This window comes from Lonchura striata, chromosome 22 (genome assembly GCF_046129695.1).
Source record: "Lonchura striata isolate bLonStr1 chromosome 22, bLonStr1.mat, whole genome shotgun sequence".
Classification (NCBI taxonomy): Eukaryota; Metazoa; Chordata; class Aves; order Passeriformes; family Estrildidae; genus Lonchura; species Lonchura striata.
The window spans coordinates 5,844,865-5,866,250 of NC_134624.1; the positions used below are offsets into that span (position 1 = coordinate 5,844,865).

General features: G+C 57.0%; 1 protein-coding gene across 6 annotated transcripts in view; it reads left to right on the top strand.

The window, feature by feature from the left end:
* Window positions 1-21,386, top strand: part of ABCA2 (ATP binding cassette subfamily A member 2) — a 33,841-nt gene that overhangs the window by 9,181 nt on the left and 3,274 nt on the right. For 2 of the 6 annotated variants that reach the window (XM_021533632.3, XM_021533636.2), the window contains 44 exons: window positions 221-332; window positions 748-914; window positions 1,118-1,245; window positions 1,414-1,518; window positions 1,990-2,175; window positions 2,257-2,475; window positions 3,074-3,408; window positions 3,654-3,813; window positions 4,009-4,137; window positions 4,414-4,581; window positions 5,332-5,428; window positions 5,784-5,957; window positions 6,038-6,140; window positions 6,686-6,800; window positions 7,165-7,355; window positions 7,576-7,726; window positions 8,019-8,223; window positions 8,681-8,845; window positions 9,129-9,312; window positions 9,576-9,788; window positions 10,102-10,298; window positions 10,379-10,561; window positions 10,980-11,158; window positions 11,247-11,367; window positions 12,098-12,385; window positions 13,424-13,642; window positions 13,796-13,898; window positions 14,235-14,560; window positions 15,012-15,225; window positions 15,403-15,508; window positions 15,796-15,907; window positions 16,332-16,392; window positions 16,647-16,821; window positions 16,907-17,022; window positions 17,493-17,640; window positions 17,850-17,973; window positions 18,734-18,866; window positions 19,028-19,145; window positions 19,265-19,443; window positions 19,748-19,889; window positions 20,234-20,368; window positions 20,544-20,647; window positions 20,914-21,006; window positions 21,282-21,384. In XM_021533632.3, coding sequence (XP_021389307.1) covers window positions 221-332; window positions 748-914; window positions 1,118-1,245; window positions 1,414-1,518; window positions 1,990-2,175; window positions 2,257-2,475; window positions 3,074-3,408; window positions 3,654-3,813; window positions 4,009-4,137; window positions 4,414-4,581; window positions 5,332-5,428; window positions 5,784-5,957; window positions 6,038-6,140; window positions 6,686-6,800; window positions 7,165-7,355; window positions 7,576-7,726; window positions 8,019-8,223; window positions 8,681-8,845; window positions 9,129-9,312; window positions 9,576-9,788; window positions 10,102-10,298; window positions 10,379-10,561; window positions 10,980-11,158; window positions 11,247-11,367; window positions 12,098-12,385; window positions 13,424-13,642; window positions 13,796-13,898; window positions 14,235-14,560; window positions 15,012-15,225; window positions 15,403-15,508; window positions 15,796-15,907; window positions 16,332-16,392; window positions 16,647-16,821; window positions 16,907-17,022; window positions 17,493-17,640; window positions 17,850-17,973; window positions 18,734-18,866; window positions 19,028-19,145; window positions 19,265-19,443; window positions 19,748-19,889; window positions 20,234-20,368; window positions 20,544-20,647; window positions 20,914-21,006; window positions 21,282-21,384 — 6,986 coding nt within the window. The remainder of the gene's footprint in view (window positions 1-220; window positions 333-747; window positions 915-1,117; window positions 1,246-1,413; window positions 1,519-1,989; window positions 2,176-2,256; window positions 2,476-3,073; window positions 3,409-3,653; window positions 3,814-4,008; window positions 4,138-4,413; window positions 4,582-5,331; window positions 5,429-5,783; window positions 5,958-6,037; window positions 6,141-6,685; window positions 6,801-7,164; window positions 7,356-7,575; window positions 7,727-8,018; window positions 8,224-8,680; window positions 8,846-9,128; window positions 9,313-9,575; window positions 9,789-10,101; window positions 10,299-10,378; window positions 10,562-10,979; window positions 11,159-11,246; window positions 11,368-12,097; window positions 12,386-13,423; window positions 13,643-13,795; window positions 13,899-14,234; window positions 14,561-15,011; window positions 15,226-15,402; window positions 15,509-15,795; window positions 15,908-16,331; window positions 16,393-16,646; window positions 16,822-16,906; window positions 17,023-17,492; window positions 17,641-17,849; window positions 17,974-18,733; window positions 18,867-19,027; window positions 19,146-19,264; window positions 19,444-19,747; window positions 19,890-20,233; window positions 20,369-20,543; window positions 20,648-20,913; window positions 21,007-21,281; window positions 21,385-21,386) is intronic. The other 4 variants (XM_021533637.3, XM_077787879.1, XM_077787878.1 and 1 more) reach the window with 3 other exon arrangements.

Genomic DNA, 21,386 nt, shown 5'->3' on the forward strand with positions numbered 1-21,386 from the left:
TGCCTGCAACCCCACAGTCACCAGCCAGTACAGCCCTGGTGGGGAAGCTGCTGACTTCTGACCCTGGCCACCAGCCTCCCATGGGCTCACAGACCCCAGCGCGTGCTTTTCTGAACTGAGTGTCTGTTTCTCTGGTGGCCCCTTCCCCCTCCCGGCCTCTTTGCCTCTCCTCCCTGCTGCCTGCTTTCCTTGGCCTCTTCTGCACTCTTACTGGCTCCAGCTTTCTACACGGCGGCCCCACTCACATCAGCCGGGATCCTGCCAGTCATGCAGTCCCTGTGCCCTGACGGCCAGCGTGATGAGTTTGGCTTTCTGCAGTACTCCAACTCCACGTGAGTCTTGCCCTCACCATGCACTTCCTCTCCTACCCCTCATGCTCCCACACAGAACCTGCCCCTTTTCACACTGACATTGCAACCCTGGGGCTGAGGCAGAAGCCCAAAACTGCTTGGGTGCAGACCACCCTGTCCTTGGTGCAGGGGACACCGCAGTCTGTTCTGCTGTGGGTTCCCAGGTATTCAGTGCTGGGAGGAGGACAGAGGTGGCCCTTTGAGACACCTTGAGGTGCTGGGGATCTTCTCTGAACCCTGGACACTGGATTCAGTGCACAGGCAAAGGCAGTGATGCCCCGTTTCAGACAGTACTGCTGTCCCCTGCACCTGAGGGGCTCTTTCTCCCAGAGCTCTGGGGAAGGTGTCCCCATCCATCTGTCCCTGAAGACAGGGTGGTGCTGGACTCTCACCACAGGGTGACACAGATTCTGGAGCACCTCAGCGAGGCAGTAGAGCAAAGCAGCCTCTTCGACCCACAGCATCCAGGACTGGAGGAGGAGCTGGAGTCGCTGCGCCGGCACCTGGAGGCCCTCAGCAGCCCTGAGCCCAGCTCCATGGAGACCCACTTCAGCAGCCAAGCAGGTGGGTTGTGCTCTGTCTGCCCTCACTACCTGTTTGGGCAGGGACAGATAGCGCTAGCTGGCCCAGCACCCAGCAAAGTGATGATGTGTTGCAGTGCCCTGCCACTGTCCCATATCGCTGCATTGGGCAGGGCCAGCTCTGGGGCCATGCCGTGTCCCTCATGCTGGTGGGCTGCTCTGACCTCCCACCTTGTTCCTTGGCAGGGTCTAGCTTCACACTGGCTTGGGCGGCCAAAGACCAGGGTGAGCTGCGTCGCTTCCTGATGCAGAACCTCTCCCTCCCCAACAGCACAACTGAGCTGCTCCTGGGCTCCAGTATTGACCTGCGGGAGGTGGGTAACCTCTGGGCTTTGCAGGGTTCTGTGCTACCCTGTGAATGGCACCCAGCTTGGATTTGTCCTACCCTGCCACCCCATGCCAGGGCCTTGCTGGGCAGGCAGGTGCAGCACTGGTGCTCCACTTTCGGCACACCTGGCAGTCATGTTCTCATCTCAATGCAGGTGTACCGGCAGTTTTTTGATTCCTTTCCTTTGGTACCTGATGAGACCCGTGAGCGAGACCTGTGGGATGAGTTTGGCCCGAGCAAGAAGATGACACAGCTGGAGGTGAGGAGCAGTCCTGTATGCAGGGGACATGGTAGGGTAGAGCCCATCCTCTTGTCCCCTGCATATCCCACTCTAAATGACCTGGGGTTGTCTGTCCAGTAGATGGGCCATGACAGAACATTGTCATGGTGCAGAGCAGCAGCAGGGATGTCTGGGGTCCATCCTGGTGCTGCCACCAGTTCTCCCAGTTTTATGAGATGTACCAGTACCTATGCCTGGGTTTTGCATTGCAGTGGGGGTTGGCGCTGCCTGGGTGGTGGCTGTGGAGGGAGCAGGGGAAATTGTTCCCTCCTTGTGTCTGGCATGTACGGTACCCCTGCTCCCTGCATCTGCACATCTTTTTTCTTCCCTGCCCCGTGGAGACCATGGATGCTGTGGGGCTGTTCATGTATGCTGTTCATGGGACATGCAAGGAGGGGGACCTGGGGGGAGCCTGCATCCCACCAGCCGTCCACATTCTTCATCTTGCAGAAGAGTCTACCCAGTGGCTGGAGAAGCCTGCAGGAACGGGTGGTTCACAGGGTGCTGCAGGACCCAGTGGCAGCCCCACACCGTCCAGCACTGCTCCGCATGCTCTCCCAGGCTCTGGGCCTCACCAGCACTGCTGTGGCACCTGCCATCTCTGATAGCCCCCAGGCCATTGTCACCGAGATGGAGGTGAGCACCTCATGCGGCAGCCTGGGGTGCTCTGCCAGAGCAGGCACTGCAGCGCTGTCCCTACAACTTCCTCCCCTGTAGAATGTCCTCTTCACTGGGCCAGCGCTGGAGCAGGTGACATGTGAGCAGTACCCAGGGGGACTGCACCGCCTTCTGCGCGTGTCCCCCAGGCAGCAGCCACTGCTGGCAGCATACCGGGCACTGGCCTGCAATGGCAGCCGAACTATCCGCCAGGAGCGCTTTGCCCAGCTGGCCTCCGAGCTCCAGAAGCAGCTGGACACCCCCAAGATAGTCAGCAGGGTGAGAGCTGGGCAGGTGGGGCAGGCTGGTGGCAGGGATGAAACTTGGGAAGGGTTTTCAAACTCAGTTGGTGTTGTGTTGGGATGTGAAGCAGTTAAATGGCCTGGCTTCTCCCTTCTCTGACATGAGTACCCTCCCCACCCAGCTCCATGGTAAGATCCCAGGTGGTTTCTCCTCAAGCTCTTGCTTGAACGCTGCCTATTGGATGGGACTGGGTGTCTCCAGCATCTTCTTAGGTGTCCCTGCTAGCTTCTCTCCCCAGGACTGGCAAAGCCCTTGCTGGGCAAAATCCTGAAATTGAGGTCCCATTCCTTGTCCCACCCAAGCTTGATGGAGCTCCTTTGTAGGAGCAGAGGGACCACCCTTCCTGTCTTGAGTGCTATCTCATGTCCTCATGCAAGTCCTTGCCAGCATTTGCCACCATTCTCACTGCCTCATAGCTGCAGATGCACAGCAATGAGTCCAAGGCCCTACCTCAGCACAGCTCCAACCTTTTAACCAAGAAAGTGGAGTTGCTGCTGCTTGGGATCCTCGTTGGTTCCTTCCTAAAGGCAAGCAGACCCTGTTGTCCCAGCAATGTCCTTGTCTACACATACAGCTGAAGCTGGAGGAAGTGAACAGCACAGCCACCCAGCACCGCCTCCGTGCCCTCCTCGAGGACTTGGTGGAGATGGAGAAGGTTCTCCAGGACATGGACATCCTCTCAGCACTGGCTAAGCTGCTGCCCAGGGGAGCCTGTGCCAGCAAGGCTGTGCCACCCACGGCCAACAGCACCAGCTGGGCCAGCACCAATGCCACGGCTGGCAATGCCACGGCAGAGGAGGAAGAGAGCGCTGGGGAGAGCCTGTCTGGCACTGACAGCCGCCAGGGGCAGTTCTCAGCGTTCGTGCAGCTCTGGGCGGGGCTGCAGCCCATCCTCTGCGGGAACAACCGGTAGGAGCGCTGGGGGATGGCTCCAGGTTCTCCCTGTGCAGGCTCGTGGTGTCTCCGTTGCTGAGCAGGCAGGATGGGTGCTGTACCGCAGCCTTGTCCTGCAGCCAAGGATGCTCTCTGTGTTGGGCAGCACCACACAGGCACTGGAGTCAGTTTGAAGGCCTGTCAGGGGCAGGGGTGGGGGCTGCCTGCAGCAAGGGGTGCTGAGCCTGAAGCAGAGTAGAAAGCCTGAGCTCCTTTTGCAGGACCATTGAGCCTGAGGCACTAAAGCAGGGCAACATGAGCTCGCTGGGCTTCACCAGCAAGGAGCAGCGAAACTTGGGCCTCCTTGTGCATCTGATGACCAGCAACCCCAAAATCCTGTATGCACCTGTGGGCACTGAAGTTGACAAGGTCATCCTGAAGGTGAGGGTGCATAGGTTGGGACCCCTGTCCTTCTCCCACCATCCTGCTCTGAAGATGGGCTGTGTGGCCGGGAAGAGGTTGACTGCCAGACACGGGGAGTGGGAGGTGGACAGGTATCTCCATGACTGCTAGTCATCCCAGAGAGCAGGAAGCTCCTGCCTCTGCCTACTGTACCATTTTCTGCCTGGCCCCCAGGCCAACGAGACCTTCGCCTTTGTGGGCAATGTCACCCACTACGCCAGGGCATGGCTGAACATCTCCCCTGAGATCCGAGCCTACCTGGAGGAGGGCAGGCTGCAGAGGCGCATCCACTGGCTCCAGCAGGTAGGACAATGTGGTGAGAATGAACCTGCCTGGGATTTACTGCTGTGGCAGTGGAGAAGGGGTTGTCCTCCCCCCAGATACCCTGTAACTTCTTCATGGGATACTCCCTGGTGTCCACCTTCTCTTGTGGAGACTAGTCTGGATCCCTGCACAGTGTGCACACTGTTCCTTATCAGCTCAGGTGGAGCTTTGGGTCCTACCTGTGTCCGGGGGACAGTGACTTGAGAGGCAGGGCATACCCCAACTTCTCCCTGCATGTCTTCCTCTCTGTCTCAGTTGACCGCTGACCTCCACAAGCACCCAGAGATCCTGAATGTCTCTGACAGTGATGTTCTCCACAACTTTCTCAATGGCAACTTCTCCCTGCCCAATGCCAGCGTCCTGCTCCAGCAGCTGGATACCATTGACAATGCTGCCTGCGGCTGGGTCCGCTTCATGGCCAAGGTGAGGTGGAGCTCACCTGTGGGAAGGTTGAACCACCAACAGCCAGGCTCTGTTGGGCTGAAGAGGGTCAGATCCACTGAGACCTTTTTAAGAGTGTGGGACAGGAGCCCTGGGGAAGGTGGTGGCTCCTGCAGTGTCCAGAGCTTTGGGGTAGATGTCTAGCATGGAGGTGGTCACATGCTGTTGACTTCAGGGGCTGGGGTTGGCTTTGGGTGGCACATGCTGTTCTATCTGTAGGCTCTGTGTGCTGGACCCATCCAGGGCCTTGGGATCTTGTTAGCCTGCTGGAGCATGTCCAGAGAAGGGCAGTGGAGCCAGGGAAGGTTTTGGAGCACAAATCTGATGAGGAGGGACTGAGAGCTGGGGAAGCTCAGCCTGGAGAAAAGGAAGCTCAGGCGGGACCATCTAAGTCTCTGCAATTACCTAGAAGGGTGTTACAGCCAAGTGGGGTTGGTCTTTTCTCCCAGGTTGGTCTTTTCTCCCAAGTGACAGGACAACAGGAAACAGGCTAAAGTTGTAGCAAGGGAGGTTTAGGTTGGATTTTACAGAAAATTTCTTCACTGAAAGAGTGGTCAACACTGGAACAGTCTGCCTGGGGCAGTGATACTACCCCTGTGTTCAAAAAGTGTGTGAATTTGACACCTGGTGGGCATGGTTTAATGCTGGGCCTGATAGTGTTTGGGTTAATGGACTCAGTGATCTTGGAGGGCTTTTCCAATCTTAGTGATTCTATGATTCTCCTCCCACTAGGTCAGTGTGGACATCTTCAAAGGCTTCCCAGATGAAGAGAGCATTGTCAACTACACGCTGAACCAAGCCTATCAGGACAATGTCACGGTCTTTGCCAGTATGTCCCTGGGAACCAGCTGTTCTCAGGGGTCCCTGAAACTTTGCCCTTCTCCATCTGTGCCCTGGAGCCACTGGCTTCAGGATGTGGGTCCCTTGGTGCATGTGTTGGGTGGATGAGGGGGCTGAGTATCTCGTGGTGCCCATCCTCTGCCCCATGCTGCTATCCTGGCTCTCCCAATGATACAGCCTGCTGTCTGTATGCCTTTGTATCCTATGGGGGTCTCACATCCCCAGCTATGCCACCCATGTCATCCATGGCAACCTCACAGTGCCCTCCCCATCCCTGCCTGTTGCTGTGGGCCAGCTGATGTGGCTGGTCCCTGTGGACTCCCTGCTTCTTCTGCTGCCCACAGGCGTCATCTTCCAGACTAACAGGGATGGCTCATTGCCTCCCCATGTCACATACAAGATCCGTCAGAATTCCAGCTTCACAGAGAAGACCAACGAGATCCGGCGGGCATATTGGCGGCCTGGCCCCAACACTGGCGGCCGCTTCTACTTCCTCTATGGCTTTGTCTGGATCCAGGGTAAGTGTCAGTGCCCTGCTACAGCTGCCCATGGTCCTGGCCCCTCTGCGCTCAGCTTGGCCTCTCCTTCTCCTCCACAGACATGATGGAGCGTGCCCTCATCAACACATTTGTTGGCCACGATGTGGTGGAGCCTGGCAACTATGTACAGATGTTCCCGTACCCATGTTATACCCGAGATGAGTGAGTAACACTCACCTGCAGGACCTTCCTCCTTCCACTTTGCAGACCAGGATACTTTAGCTGGGAAAAGAGAACAAGTTTGGGGGCCAGAATGAGATTGGTGACCCTGGGAGTGATGATCAACCAGTTAAGTCCAATTCCTTGGACTACCAGACTCAGGAAGGCGGGGGAAAGTAAAGGAATGGCACATGGATCTGTTGGTGGTTATGGATTACCGTAGTCTGGAGGCAGCACCTGTAGAAGTCCCAGAGCCACTAACTCTCCTGGGCAGGAGGGTGGAGAGGGCCCCACCCACACCAGGTTAGGCAGGGCCCCAGGCGGAGCCTATGGTTACTACTTGCCTACAAAGGCTTGCCAGCCTCACACTGGATTGTCTGTGGACTCACTGGAGAAGTCCTTTTAGGGCACTAAGGAGGAGCTGGGTTAGAGACTGGTTATCCCTGAGCAGTGAGAGAGCCACTCCAAGTCCCCTTGCCCCGAGTCTCTGCAGGTCTCTGTGGCAGTGCCACCATCAAGTTCTCCCCTCTCTTCCTCTACCCCATCAGCTTTCTCTTTGTCATTGAGCACATGATGCCCCTCTGCATGGTGATCTCCTGGGTCTATTCAGTGGCCATGATGATTCAGCACATCGTGACAGAGAAGGAGCATCGCCTGAAAGAGGTAGGGATGGTGTAAGGGATTCTTGGGGTGGAGTAGGCATATCTGCACCCTACATTCTGTGCTGTGTCCCTGGTCACCTTCCTTGTATTTCTGGATTACATGAACTAGGGCAGATGGACATCCCAAATCCCTGGGCAGAGCTGGTCCTTCTGAGTGTCCCCATCATGAGATGATCCCTGGCCAGCACTGGAGGGAGCTGAGCTCCTTGGTATCCCAGTAGAGGATTTCCCAGTAGAGGGTGCTGTGTCCTGCCCACTCCCAACAGCTCCCTTGGTACTACCCCTTGCCCTCCCAGCCCAGTGAGAATGGAAGCAGGGGTGCACAGGGTTGGGAACAGTCCCACTGAGTAGTTTTGGCCTCACAGGTGATGAAGATGATGGGCCTGAACAATGCGGTGCACTGGGTGGCTTGGTTCATCACTGGCTTTGTCCAGCTCTCCATCTCAGTCACGGCCCTCACTGCCATTCTCAAGTACGGCAGGGTCTTGATGCATAGCGACGTCCTCATCATATGGCTCTTCCTTGCCATCTATGCTGTGGCCACCATCATGTTCTGGTGAGCTGCCTGTTCTGTGCTGGGGAGTAAAGGGGCATGGGCAGTGCCCCATGGAGCAAGGGTGCTGGGAGCTATGTGGGCAAAGGACAGTGGAGGGGCACAAGTTCCTCCAAGCAGCTGATGCGGGGAGCCAGTTTATTGCCTCAACACCACCAAAACCAGATGGTGTGGGGAAAGTCTTGGTGGGGTGTGTTCCAAGGAGATGCTGTCCTCTCTGCAGCTTTCTGGTGTCAGTGCTCTACTCCAAGGCCAAGCTGGCCTCTGCCTGTGGAGGCATCATTTACTTCCTCAGCTATGTGCCCTACATGTATGTGGCCATCCGGGAGGAGGTAGCCCATGACAAGATCACGGCCTTTGAGAAGTGCATTGCGGTGAGTTGGCTGCTGCAGCTGGGAACACATAGCCACAGGTTTGCCTCAGGTACCTCATGTCCAGTAAAAAGCCACCAAGCTGTCAGCAAGCTCTGGGCAAGCCATTGCCTGTATGAACCAACTTCCTGTGGGGCTTTGGAGGTATCTCCAGAAGGTTTGGTGCCTCTTAGGGCCTGGAGCATTTCCACAGGGCTGGGTGGGGCACACTAGGTAGGAATTCACCACAACCTGTTCTGGAGCTGGCCTGCGGTTCCTGCTGACCTCCCATTCCCTTCCCTCCACCTCTTTACAGTCCCTCATGTCCACCACGGCCTTTGGGTTGGGCTCCAAGTACTTTGCGCTGTATGAGGTGGCTGGTGTGGGTATCCAGTGGCACACCTTCAGCCAGTCACCTGTGGAAGGAGATGACTTCAACCTCCTGCTGTCCATGATGATGCTGGTCGTGGATGCCATGGTGTATGGGGTGCTTACGTGGTACATCGAGGCTGTGCACCCGGGTACGTGTGGGCAGAGGGGCATGAAGGCACCCCAGACCTTACAGGAGCCTCTTTGCTGGGGGACACCTGCCCACATGTCCTTATCTGCTAGTGTCAGCTGGGTGTCTCAATTCAGGGGCTGGCTGTAGCAAAGCCAGATGTCCACAGCTGAGATATCAGTCCCCCTTATCCTCCCCTTGTGGAAGCATCTCAGTCACTCCCTGGTTTTTTCATTGTAAAGCTGAAGCATGAGCCAACCCAATCTGAATCCCAAAGGAATTTGTTTCCTGGCACAGCCCACAGAGCTACCCTGAACTCAGCTGGCTGGAGTGTTCACAGCCCGCACCCTGCAGTGGTGACCTGACCTGGGAAAGCCCTGAAGCCTGTGCCCATACCAAGCTCTGACCCCAGTCTTCAGCAGCTTCTGCATGGCCCTGACTGTAGGGTTGGCCCTGACTCCCTGGGGCTGTGGTTGCAGGCATGTTCGGCCTGCCACGGCCCTGGTACTTCCCTTTCCAGAAGTCTTATTGGCTGGGCAATGGGCGCGTGGAGACCTGGGAGTGGACCTGGCCATGGTCACGCAACACCCGCTTCAGCATCATGGAGGAGGATCAGGCCTGTGCCATGGAAAGCCGGAGGCTGGGTGAGAGCAGCTGGGGGTGGCAGTCGGTGGCACAAGGGTGGCTCTGGCTCTGCTGCAGGGTCTTGCCTTGGCCATGGACTCCTGTGCTCTTGTCAGGGCAGGATGCTGGGCCAAGCACTTTGGCTTCTGGGAGCTGCCACTTTGGCATGGGAGGGGGAAAACTGGTGAGAAGCAGAGGGGAAGCCACCATGGGATGGAGGCGGGTTGATTAATTCCCAGGGAACCGCATTCAAAGCCTGGCTTCCCTGCCCTCCCCTGGTTCCTCACCATCCTACTGTCACAGCAGAGGAGACAAGGGGCATCGAGGAGGAGCCAACCCACCTCCCCTTAGTCGTCTGCATTGACAAGCTCACCAAAGTCTACAAGACAGACAAGAAGCTGGCGCTAAACAAGCTGAGCCTCAACCTCTACGAGAACCAGGTTGTGTCCTTCCTGGGGCACAATGGTGCAGGCAAGACCACCACCATGTGAGTGCCTGTCCAGGCAGACAGCGATCATGTTCCTCTGGCCAGCTGCAGGGGCTTTGGGATGTCTCTGCAGGGCCCTGTGACAGCTGGTACCATGCCCAGAGGGCAGCAGTGTGGGTGTGGGGCTGTCACAAACATGGGACAGGAGTAGGCTCCTCTGCCTGGGGCCCAGCAGATGCTCCTAGAGGTTGCATTGGATGGGATTGGAGCCAGACTGAGGAATATGAGCTCACTCACATTGTTGCCTTTCTCCGTCCATCCAGGTCCATCCTCACTGGCTTGTTCCCTCCAACATCGGGCTCTGCTACCATCTATGGCCATGATATCCGTACGGAGATGGACAAGATCCGGAAGAACCTCGGCATGTGTCCCCAGCATAATGTGCTCTTTGACAGGCTGACAGTGGAGGAGCATCTCTGGTTCTACTCACAGCTCAAGAGCATGGCGGAGGAGGAGATCCGCAAGGAGATGGACAAGTAGGCACCCTCCAGCTCCTTTGTCTTCATCCATGCCTTTGGCATGAGTGAGTCTTCTTCCTGCTGGCTGTGCTATGGGGGGCGATCTGGTGGCAGAGGTGTCCCATGGAGCAGCTCCACCAAGAGTTTTCCCACCCTTGGGGTGTCAGGCTGTGGAAGTGATCAGGAGACTCTTGTAGCCTGACTGCAGCTGGGCAATCCCAACAGCTGCAGGCTGCAGATATCGTGGGGAAGAGGCATTACATACTCCCCACAGGTGCTGGGCACCAGTACAGCCCCCCCAGCATTCCTGGTGCTTCTGCCCTGTCCCCAGGATGATCGAGGACCTGGAACTCTCCAACAAACGGCACTGCCAGGTGCAGACTCTCTCAGGCGGCATGAAGAGGAAGCTGTCGGTGGCCATTGCCTTTGTGGGTGGGTCGCGGGCGGTTATCTTGGATGAGCCCACAGCTGGTGTAGACCCATATGCCCGAAGGGCCATCTGGGACCTCATCCTCAAGTACAAGCCAGGTGAGCAGAGCTGGGCAGAGCCTAGCATGCTTCTCTGTGGCAGCTGCAGCCCCTCTGCTGAGGCTTTGTGCTGCCATCAGGGAGGACCATCTTGCTCTCCACACACCACATGGATGAGGCTGACCTGCTGGGGGACCGCATCGCCATCATCTCCCATGGCAAGCTCAAGTGCTGTGGTTCCCCGCTGTTCCTCAAGAGCACCTATGGTGATGGCTACAAGCTGACGGTGGTGAAGAAGCAGTCAGACACCAGGAATGGCACAGGTCTTGCAAGCAGTGGGATCCTTTGTTAAAGGAGTATATGGCACCAGGCCTTCTTCAGCTTAGCAAAGGAGAGGTCAACACCCAAGTACTCCCATCCTGAGTTTCCTTAGGCCATGTGGAGGGCAGAGGGGATGGGGCAGAGGTGTAGGAGGTCCCATTGCTCAGCCTTAGTTTTTCCCAGCTGGGTCCTTGGCCAGACCTTACACAGTGGCATTTTTCTCTGGGTGCCGGTTGTGTTAAGCCTGTGGGTTGCCCTGTGGATTGAGATGTCCAGTGTGGGCCACATTGCAGAAGACCACCCCCAGGCCAGTCAAGGTGATCAGGAAGCCCCTATGGCACTGGGGGGTAGGGGAATGCGGGAGGTCTTGGAGGGAGCCCACGTGTGAGCTGACCGATGGGTACTGTCTCTCTGCTCCAGAGCCAGGCCACAGCCCCCTGAGCCACTCCTCTGTCAGCCCCTGCTCTGAGCCTCGTGTCTCCCAGTTCATCAAGAAGTATGTGGCCTCCTGCCTCCTCATCTCAGACACCAACACAGAGCTCTCCTACATCCTGCCCAGTGAGGCTGTCAAGAAGGGCTGTTTTGAGAGACTCTTCCAGGTACCTGCAGGGGCTGGCAGAGTGGGCAGGCAAGGGGCTGTGGCACTGTGGACATCTGCCCTCCTCACACAGCACTTTGCTCCCACAGCACTTGGAGCAGAACCTGGAAGAGCTGGACCTCACCAGTTTTGGGCTGATGGACACCACGCTGGAGGAGGTCTTCCTGAAGGTGTCTGAGGAAGACCAGTCTCTGGAGAACAGTGACGTGGGTATGGGTGCTTGTTGGGGGCACAGGGTGCTGCTGGGGCTAGTGACGGGCTGTGTGATCTTGATGGGCTTGGTGGCTGCAGGAGTCTCCTGTCCCAACTAGAGGAGAGATTTCCAGCAGAGCCCACCCCGGCCAAAGGCAGCCAGTCTCTGCTCCACTCTGGCTTTACTCTTACGTGGAATATTGGCTAGCTCTGGTGTCCTCAGCACAGGTCTCCGGGTGACACCATGGAGATGCTTCAAGGGATGGAGCACCTCTGCCATGGAGCCAGGCTGGGAGAGCTGCGGATGTTGACCTGGAGAAGAGAAGGCTCCAGGGAGACCTTATGGCAACTTCTAGTGCCTAAAGGAGATATGAAAAAATGAGAGGGGGATTTTAAATGGGCAGATAGTGTTAAAACAAGGGGGAAATGGTTTTAAACTAAGAGGAAAGGTTTAGATTAGATATTAGAAGGAAATTCTCCCCTGTGAGGATGGTGAGGCCCTGGCACAGGTCATGCAGAGGAGCTGTGGGTGCACCATCCCTGGAAGTCTTCAAGGCCAGATTGGATGGGGCTTGGAACAACTTGGTCTAGTGAAAGGTTTCCCTGCACTTGGCAGGGGGCTGGAATTAGATGGGGTCCCTTTCAACCCAAACTGGTCTGTGATTCTGTGATACGATCCATCCCCAGCTGGTGCCATGCTGCACTGTAGAGCAGCATGGCTGGTGGCAACCCACATTTTTTCTTCCAGACATGAAGGAGTCCAAGGATACCCTGCAACCACCTTCTTCTGAGCTGGGTCCAAAGTCTGAAGCCAACGGGGAGCCCCTGGCTGAAGCGGCCGTGCCAGAGAAGCCCGAGGTGGAGCTCAGCAACCTGGTGACCTGCTCCAATCTGGCGCAGTCGCAGGCATCCCTGCGCTCAGTGTCCTCGGTGGGGTCTGTGCGTGGCGATGAAGGTGGGGCTTATTCTGAATTCTTTGGGGATTACGCGCCCCTGTTCGATAACCGGCAAGACCCCGATAACATCAGTCTGCAAGGTTGGTGCTGCTGGTGCCTGGCCAGTGGCAGGGGCTGGGGAAGGCACTTAGCTGGAACATGGAGGGTTCACCCAGGGTGGGCAGAGCTGGCCTGGTCCCTCAGGGTATCTGGTTGTGACTGAGATGGGTGTCTGTGACTGCTGGGATGAGAGCCCATGGGGAGGGGGCTAATGGGGCATCCAGCAACACAGCACCCAGACAGCCACAGTCTGGGTGGAAGGGCTGGGAACAGGCTCTTTCCATGAATTTGCACCCTGTGGTGGTCAGCTGTGCATGAGGGTCTTGTGCCAAGGCGTGGAGCCAGTGAGAGCAGCCAGTGTTGGCTCTGCCTCTGCCTCCTGTGGGTCTCCAGTGCCACCTTGCAGACTTGCCCCACTAACATGGCCCCTTCCCACACTGTCACCAGTTGGGTTTCTCTTCTTGGTCCTTGGGCACACAATCACCTTCCAGGTGATGGCTTCACCTTTCATACCCTGTCCCAGGTGCAAGGCTCTCCCCACCTGGATGCTAGGATTGCTGGATAGAGAGGGTGTAGGCAGGTGCCTTGAGCTTATTGCTGTAGTCAGAGATCCTGTTCAGGATTATCTCACAACTCTTGTGACTAATTTAGGGATGTGCCACCTCTTTCCCCCACCAGGGCTGTGGGAGGCAGAGCTGGGGCAGTGCTGTGACAGAGCTCCCACTGTCTCACTGGGACTCCCACCTGTGTCTTGTCCCCTGTTCCAAACTGTGCTGACCCCCTACCAGCTGGCAGAGCTGATGGGAAAATGGAGGGGTCCTAGAAAAAGCACCAAATTAGGGTTTTTTTTTTTTTAATTATTGTCTTAAATTTTCCTTTTGGGGCCAAGGGGAACCTGCCAGCCAGATACCATGCTTCTGCCTGCACTGCTGCTGTGGCTTGGTGGTACACTTGGGTTTGGGTGCTGCCCTTACCCTTGGGGTGGCTGAACTGGGCTGGATGTCGGGCTCAGCTTCCTGGGAGCCCAGGCAGGTGTGGGAGCAGCTGTGCCAGACAGCTGATGTCTCTCTCCCTCCTAGAGCAAGAAGCAGAGGTGGAAGCAGAGGACCGTGACCTGGCAGGTCGGGGAAGCTTCAAGCTGGAAGGCTCATGGCTGAAGCTGCGCCAGTTCCATGGGCTGATCATCAAACGCTTCCACTGTGCCAAGCGCAACACCAAGGCCCTCTTCTCACAGATCCTCCTGCCTGCCTTTTTTGTCTGTGTGGCCATGACTGTGGCGCTCTCCGTGCCCGAAATAGGTGCATGCAGGCCACCTACCTACCTGCATGCTGGGCGACCTGTTCTGCCTCTCCCAGTGTGGCCACTGGGTGCAGAAAGGCAAGGCCAAGACAGTCTCCCTTGTGTGCTGTGGTACTGTGAGTACCAGCAGGTTTCTCTTCTTGTCCCCACAGGTGACCTGCCACCCCTCATCCTCTCGCCATCCCAATACCACAACTACACTCAGCCCAAGGGCAACTTCATTCCTTATGCCAACGAGGAGCGGCATGAGTACCGGTGAGAGCTGCCACTGATGGTGACCAGCACCCCGTGCCCAAGGCCCATCCATGGGACTGTAAGGGGAGCGAGTTGGGAGGGCAGTAGGCCTAGTGCCAGGGCTGGCTCAGGCTTGGAGCACAGCCTGGCTGGTGCCATGTCCCCTGATAGAAAACAACCTCTGTCCTGGCCAGGGTGTCTCTGGGAGATGTGCGAGCCCCGACACTGTTACTAGCAGCTCAGTCATGCAAGGCACAGGCTGTGTGTGCCCATGATAAGTGCCAAGGCCTCAGGGAGGTCCTGAAAGAAGTTAGCCATGGTGCTGAGATCTGTGTCTCCTGCTCCTTGCTCCCGCAGCATTAGGCTGTCTCCCGATGCCAGCCCTCAGCAGCTGGTGAACACTTTCCATCTGCCCTCTGGTGTGGGGGCCACCTGTGTGCTCAAGACACCCTTTAACAACACACTGGACCAGCCCATGCAGACCCTCAACCTCAATAGCAATGAGTCCAAAATGCTGGCAGCCAAGTACTTCGATGCCATGTGCATCGACTCCTTCACCCAGGGCCTTCCGCTCTCCAACTTTGTGCCACCACCTCCATCCCCGGCTCCCTCTGACTACCCCATGTCAATGGATGAGGACCTGCTCCATGCCTGGAACTCTACAACCTTCTCCACTGTTAAAGGTATTACCTATGCTGGGTGCTTTTGTGTCTGGGATTTGTCTCCAGCAGGGAGGTGATGCCTATCCTCACAGAAGTGGCTCTTGGGACTCCTGGGAGTACCTGTGGTCTGGCCTGGCCACACAGCAGAGCTTTGTAGGGCAGAACTTGTGGCTTTGGCCCTGGAACACTGTCTGCATTGGGCCCCAGCCATGCCAGTAGAACCCCTTGGATGGGACACTGTCACAAAGCCCTGTGGCCAGCCTTGTGTCGCCTTTGCTGGATGTGGCCCCCAGCCCTTTCTTTCTTTAGCCACACCTCATGGCCCACCTCTGAATCTCTGTCCCCCCAAAGCTTTCTGCGTGTCCATCTCTTGGTCACCAGGTCCCTACCTGCCCAGCCACCCAACCCTCATGCTGTCTCCAGCAGCTGGAGCAGGCAGGAGCCTGACTGAGCCACTTCTTCTGCTCCTCAGGGACTGTGACCTCAGCCCCTGCCCTGCCCCGCATCATCCATGAGCCCATCAAGTGCACATGCTCCATGCAGGGCACCGGCTTCTCCTGCCCTAGTGGCGTGGGGGGCCATCCCCCACAGATGAAGGTGGTGACAGGGGACATCCTGACAGACATCACAGGGCGCAACGTCTCTGAATATCTGCTCTACACCTCGGACCGCTTCCGGCTGCACAGGCAAGAGGGGAGGCTGGGAGGGTCTGTCCTGCACCATAGAGCAGGGATGAGAACCAGGGGCCTGGGGACACTTGCCCCAGGGTGCCAGCTGGAGTCAGCAACGTGCTCAATCATGGTTCCACCCCTGGAGGTGGAGGATAGCAGTTGCAGCTTCCTCAGCAGTGCCTTGTCCCACAGGTATGGGGCGCTCACGTTTGGAAACGTCCAGAAATCCATCCCGGCCTCCTTTGGAGCCAGGGCTCCGGCCACAGTGCGCAAGATTGCTGTGCGCAGAACAGCTCAGGTGGGACAGCACTGCACCTCAGGGTAGGGGAGATAGGTGGGGAAGAAAGGGGGCAGCAAGGACCCCTGGGACTGCTCTTCTCCATTGCTCTCAAGTGCTTTGGGTGGCTCCAGCCATGGGGGAGTGCTCAGTGGGTCTGGCCCAGCACAGTCAGCAATGGCCTGTTCTCCCTACAGCTTTGAGCACAGGACACCTGCCTTGTGGGTGGCCGTCCATCCCATCTCTCCCAGTACATCGTTGGGCCCAGCTCTCTTGCCATCTCCCATTGTTCTTCTCTCCTCCTCCAGGTCTTCTACAACAACAAGGGCTACCACAGCATGCCCACTTACCTCAATGCCCTCAATAACGCCATCCTGAGAGCCAACCTGCCCAAGAGCAAGGGCAACCCTGCTGCCTACGGTGAGGATTTGCAGGTGTTTGGGGGCAGGAGCATGTCAGGAACAGCATTAGAGTATTATCCAACCAGGCTCCAAAGTGCAGTTTTCACCTTGGGCCAAGCAGGCTAGTGTCCAGCTAGAACAGGGGTTCACACACCTCAGCTCTGAGATATGAGAGCTGGGATGAGCTCTTTGCCATGCCTGGGCTGGAATGTCCCAAAGTGCTGCCTGAAAGTGGCTGGGCTTGTGACATGTCTAGGGGTGCTCTCCAGTGAGGGGAGGGCTTGGCCTTGAGGTGCTGAGTTGTTTCAGAGGGCCCAGCTCCTCTTGAGCTTCAGGTTGAAAACCCATCCTGCTCACAGCCAGGACCAGACAGACTGGGGACAGGGGTCTGTGTCCCAAGCCAGTTTTCATGCTTCCATGTTTCTTCTTGGTCGTTATTGCAGGCATCACAGTCACCAATCACCCCATGAACAAAACGAGTGCCAGCCTGTCCCTGGATTACCTGTAGGTCCAAGGAGAGGGTCTGAGGGAGGGTGGCTTTCCCATGGGAGGTAGGGGGCTTTTTCCTGGTGGTTGCATGGGAAGGCCAAAGCTTCTGCTCCACAGGCTGTGTGGTGGTGAGGGACAGGGTGGCTGTGATGTGGGGGTCCCTGTGCCATGCCCTGATCTGTGCAGTGACTGTCCCACACCAGGGTGGGTGGCCCTTCCCCAGGCAACTGAGGGTGATGGAGTCCGTGCTCTCCTTGCTCCCCATCCAGCCTGCAAGGCACAGATGTGGTGATTGCCATCTTCATCATTGTGGCCATGTCCTTCGTCCCAGCCAGCTTTGTGGTATTCCTGGTGGCTGAAAAGGCCACCAAGGCCAAACACCTGCAGTTTGTGAGCGGCTGTGACCCTGTCATCTACTGGTTGGCCAACTACATGTGGGACATGGTAAGCAGGACATATGGCCTCACTGGCCAAGCCTCCGGGGCTGTGCCAGGGAGTTGGCAGTCACAGAAGTTTCTGTCTTCTTCAGCTAAACTACCTGGTGCCAGCCACGTGCTGCATCATCATCCTGTTCGTGTTTGACCTCCCAGCATATACCTCTCCCACCAACTTCCCCGCTGTCCTCTCCCTCTTCCTGCTCTATGGGTACGTTGCTCAGAGGAGGGTGGTCAGGAGGCACCAGGGATGCCTCCAGAGTCTTATGGGGTGGTGGTTTTAAACTAAAAGATAACCATTTAGACTAAGAAGAAATTTTTCATAATGGAGGTGGTGAGGCCCTGGCACAGACTGCCCAGAGAAGCTGTGGTTGCCCGATTTGTAGAAATGTTCATGGCCAGGTTGGACAGCTTGGAGTGCTAGTGGAAGGTGTCCCTGCCCATGGCCAGGGACTGGATTAGATGACCTTGAAAGGTCCTTTCCAGTCCAAACCATTCTGTGATGTTCTGTAGCCCCCATAGCTGGTTGGAGTGTAGTAGCTGTGGGGGCTGGGGTAGGAGAGCCTGGGAACAGCAGGATGGAAATGGGCAGTGCCCATTTGGGAGAGGCGCCCATTTGCCAAAGGCTGGGGGCCCCTCTGCTGCCATACTGACGTGTGCTGCTTCTCCACGCCTCCCCAGCTGGTCCATCACCCCTATCATGTACCCGGCCTCCTTCTGGTTTGAGGTGCCCAGCTCTGCTTATGTCTTCCTCATTGTCATCAACCTCTTCATTGGCATCACAGCCACTGTCGCCACGTTCCTGCTGCAGCTCTTTGAGCACGACAAGGTATGGCATTCACAGCTCTACTGAGGGCCACCAGGAAGGGTGATGCTGCCATCTGTTTGTGGGGCGGCTCAGGCTGGGAGAGACCTCAGGAGGTTTCTGTTTCCAGCAGGATCAGCCATGAGACCTGACTGGGCTGGATCTTGGGGATGTGATTCTACCACTCACTCAGGGTGTGTGTGATGGTTATGTTCTCTTTGCTGTTCCCACAGGACCTGAAGGTGGTAAACAGCTACCTGAAGAGCTGCTTCCTTGTGTTCCCTAACTACAACCTGGGCCATGGCCTGATGGAGATGGCCTACAATGAATACATCAATGAGTACTATGCCAAAATTGGTATGGCCTCTTGTTCTATCCTTCCCTTGTGCCAGGGCATGTAGAGCTGGAGGGGACTACAATGCTGGCACATCCCCTCTGCCTGCCCCATGGGAGTGTCCTGAGGCCCAGAGCAACCTGGAACAAAGGGGATGGACTAGATGGGCCACAGAAAAAGACATGGCTGAGGGTCAGCTGCAGCATGGTGCCAATATTGCTGAAAGTGGTTCCTTGGGCCATCCCAATTAGCAGCCCCATGGGGAGAAGACGGTGTGAGCCCTGACAGAGATGTGTGGTTCTGCTGATGCTGCACACTGTCTGTGGTGGGCCATGGTGGGTCTGTGCTGTGACAGGAGGGATGGGGACTGCAGGGACTCTCCTTACAGACAGGGTTTCTTGGGGGCTGTGCTGCCCAACCAACGCAACCCTTTTGCCACTTACAGCTTCATCCTGGCCCAGAAGCTCCCGCGCTCTCTTGTTTTTTGAGCAGTTTCTGTACATAATCCAGGTGCTGCTGGCATTGTGAGGGACAGTTTTGGGTCAGGGTTTGACAAATCCTACTGATCCCACTCTCAGCTGGGTTGATTCATCCTACTGAGGTTGAAAAGTTGCCAGATGATTTCCACAGCACCCATGCTCTGAGAGGGTATTGTATTGTGGTCAGCCCAGGCAGCTGTGGTGGGTGAGCAGTGTCATTGTTATGGGTCAACTCAGGAGGGACAACCAAGCTGTCTCCATGGGAAGGTGTCCCCAGCTGCTCTCTGCTCTTCCTCCTATTCAGGGCAGTTTGATAAAATGAAATCACCCTTTGAATGGGACATCGTGACACGGGGGCTTGTTGCCATGACAATTGAAGGCTTTGTTGGCTTCTTCATCACCATCATGTGCCAGTACAATTTCTTCCGGAAGCCCCAGTGAGTGTGGCACAGGGCAGGGATGTTGGGGTAAAGATTTGCCATTGGAATCCTTGAGCTTCGGGCTGCCCTTCTGACAGTGTTGAGTGGGAGCTGCCCAGTCCTGTCAGGGGTGCAGCTCCTGCTCCCACATTCCCTCCTGTCTCTACCCCCTCCCACAGGCGCCTGCCTGTCTCCACCAAACCCATTGAGGATGACATTGATGTGGCCAATGAGAGGCACCGGGTCCTGCGTGGTGACGCCGACAATGACATGCTAAAGATCGAGAACCTCACGAAGGTGGGGGCTGCATCAGGCTGCAAGGAGACTCCAGGGACCAGCCCAGCCCAGGGATGTGGGTGGGACAGTGGGTCCAGGTGGCTGCTGGTGGGCTGAATCCCCATCCCCTTCCCTGCCAGGTGTACAAGTCCCGCAAGATTGGACGCATCCTGGCTGTGGACCGGCTGTGTGTGGGTGTGCGCCCTGGGGAGTGCTTTGGGCTGCTGGGCGTCAATGGTGCGGGCAAGACCACAACATTCAAGATGCTGACAGGGGATGAAAGCACCACAGGTGGAGAGGCCTTCATTAATGGACACAGGTAAGGGGAGCCTGGGGGCTGCCTGCTCTCCTGGGGATGGGATGGGGTCTGCTTGGAGGGCTCCCAGGATAAAGCACCATGAGTGAACTTGTGTGTCCCAGTGGGACTCTGCAGCCTTGTGTCTTCCTGGGTGACCATCAGCTTTGGATGTAGGTCAATAGACAGTGGCCCTGTGCTGAGGCTGCCCAGTGGGGTTTTACCTGGGGGAAGATGTTCCAGTGTAAAGGCATGTGAAAGGGGGCTTAGCAGTAGTCCTCACAAAAATAATTCCTTTTCCCCACAAACCCTCAATCCTCTCCCACAGCATCCTGAAGGAGCTCCTGCAGGTCCAGCAGAGCTTGGGCTACTGCCCCCAGTTCGATGCGCTCTTTGATGAGCTGACGGCCCAGGAGCACCTGGAGCTCTACACCCGCCTGCGTGGCATCCCCTGGAAGGATGAGGAGCGGGTAAGGCTCTGGGCAAGCAGTTGGCAGCATCCAAGGGCTGGTGCTGTGCCACAGGGATGGCTTCTCACTGGACAGCAGCGGCAGCCTGAGCCAGTGCTCCTGCTCTCGTGGTAGTGCCATCCTAGTATGGTCAGTGTGCCCACATAGGCTGCCAGGGCCAGGCATATTCATTCACAGGTCCTCACCAGTGCTCACGGCTGTGCCAGGAGCCGACATGGGGCTTCCCTGACTGGCACATGGCTAGTAGTCCCCTCAGCAGCTGATGTGCCAGGAAGCCCAACCCCTGCCTGCTCTGCCAGCCCCGTAGCCTTGGCAGGATGACAGTAGTCCCCCACGCCTTGCAGGTAGTCAAGTGGGCACTGAAGAAGCTGGAGTTGACCAAGTATGCAGACAAGCCTGCCAGCACCTACAGCGGGGGCAACAAGAGGAAGCTATCCACAGCCATCGCACTCATCGGATACCCAGCCTTCATCTTCCTGGTGCGCCCTGAGGGTAGAAAAATGACTCCGGGTGGGAGGTGCCCACCCCCTCCTTCACCACACACCATGCATCTCCTGGAGTGTGGGATGGTGGCCTGAGCTGGACGCAGGCCAGGAAAGGCTGGCAGGGTCCGTCCCAGGTCTGGCATGTCTGAGGGTGCTGTCTATCTCCCAGGATGAGCCAACCACAGGGATGGACCCCAAGGCACGGCGCTTCCTCTGGAACCTCATCCTGGATGTCATCAAAACGGGTCGCTCCGTGGTGCTTACATCTCACAGGTCCAGAGGGGTTCTGTCCCCATGATGCCTCCAAGCACCTGGGGTGCTCTGTGGGAGGGAGAGGGCTCCCCAGCATTTGGCTCCCCGGTCCCTGGCATGAGCAGCATGGGGATCCTGGGACATCCTCTGTTGCCTTCTCTCAACCCTGGTGGTGGGGCCACAGCACTTGGGTAATGGCCTGGGAGGCCCAGCTCTCCACCTACCCCCACCATAGCCCTGGCATTGTTCTCTGGTGCTCTCCACTGAACCCTCCTTTGTCACGCCAGCATGGAGGAATGCGAGGCCCTCTGCACCCGCTTGGCCATCATGGTGAATGGGCGGCTCAAGTGTCTCGGCAGCATTCAGCACCTGAAGAACAGGTAAGAGCCTGGCAGGAGCTCAGAATGCCTGCATGGCGCCCAGCAGTCTGTATGTGCTACTGGGCAGGAGGGGGTTGGATCCCCATGCTTGGGTGACAGTGTGGCATCCATGACAACATACCAGCCCTCTATGTGGGTGCTGTTTTAGAGGTGGGCAGGGAACAGGGTCACTGAAGTGCCAGTAGTGGCTGCCTGAGAGCATCATCCCCTTCCATAGGGTCATGGGGGTGCAGATGAGGGGACAGGTTCTCATTCGGTGCCTTGTTCCTGTGCAGGTTCGGTGATGGCTACATGATCACAGTGCGCACCAAGTCCAGCCTCAATGTCAAGGAGGTGGTGAGGTTCTTCAACCGTAATTTCCCTGAGGCTGTCCTCAAGGT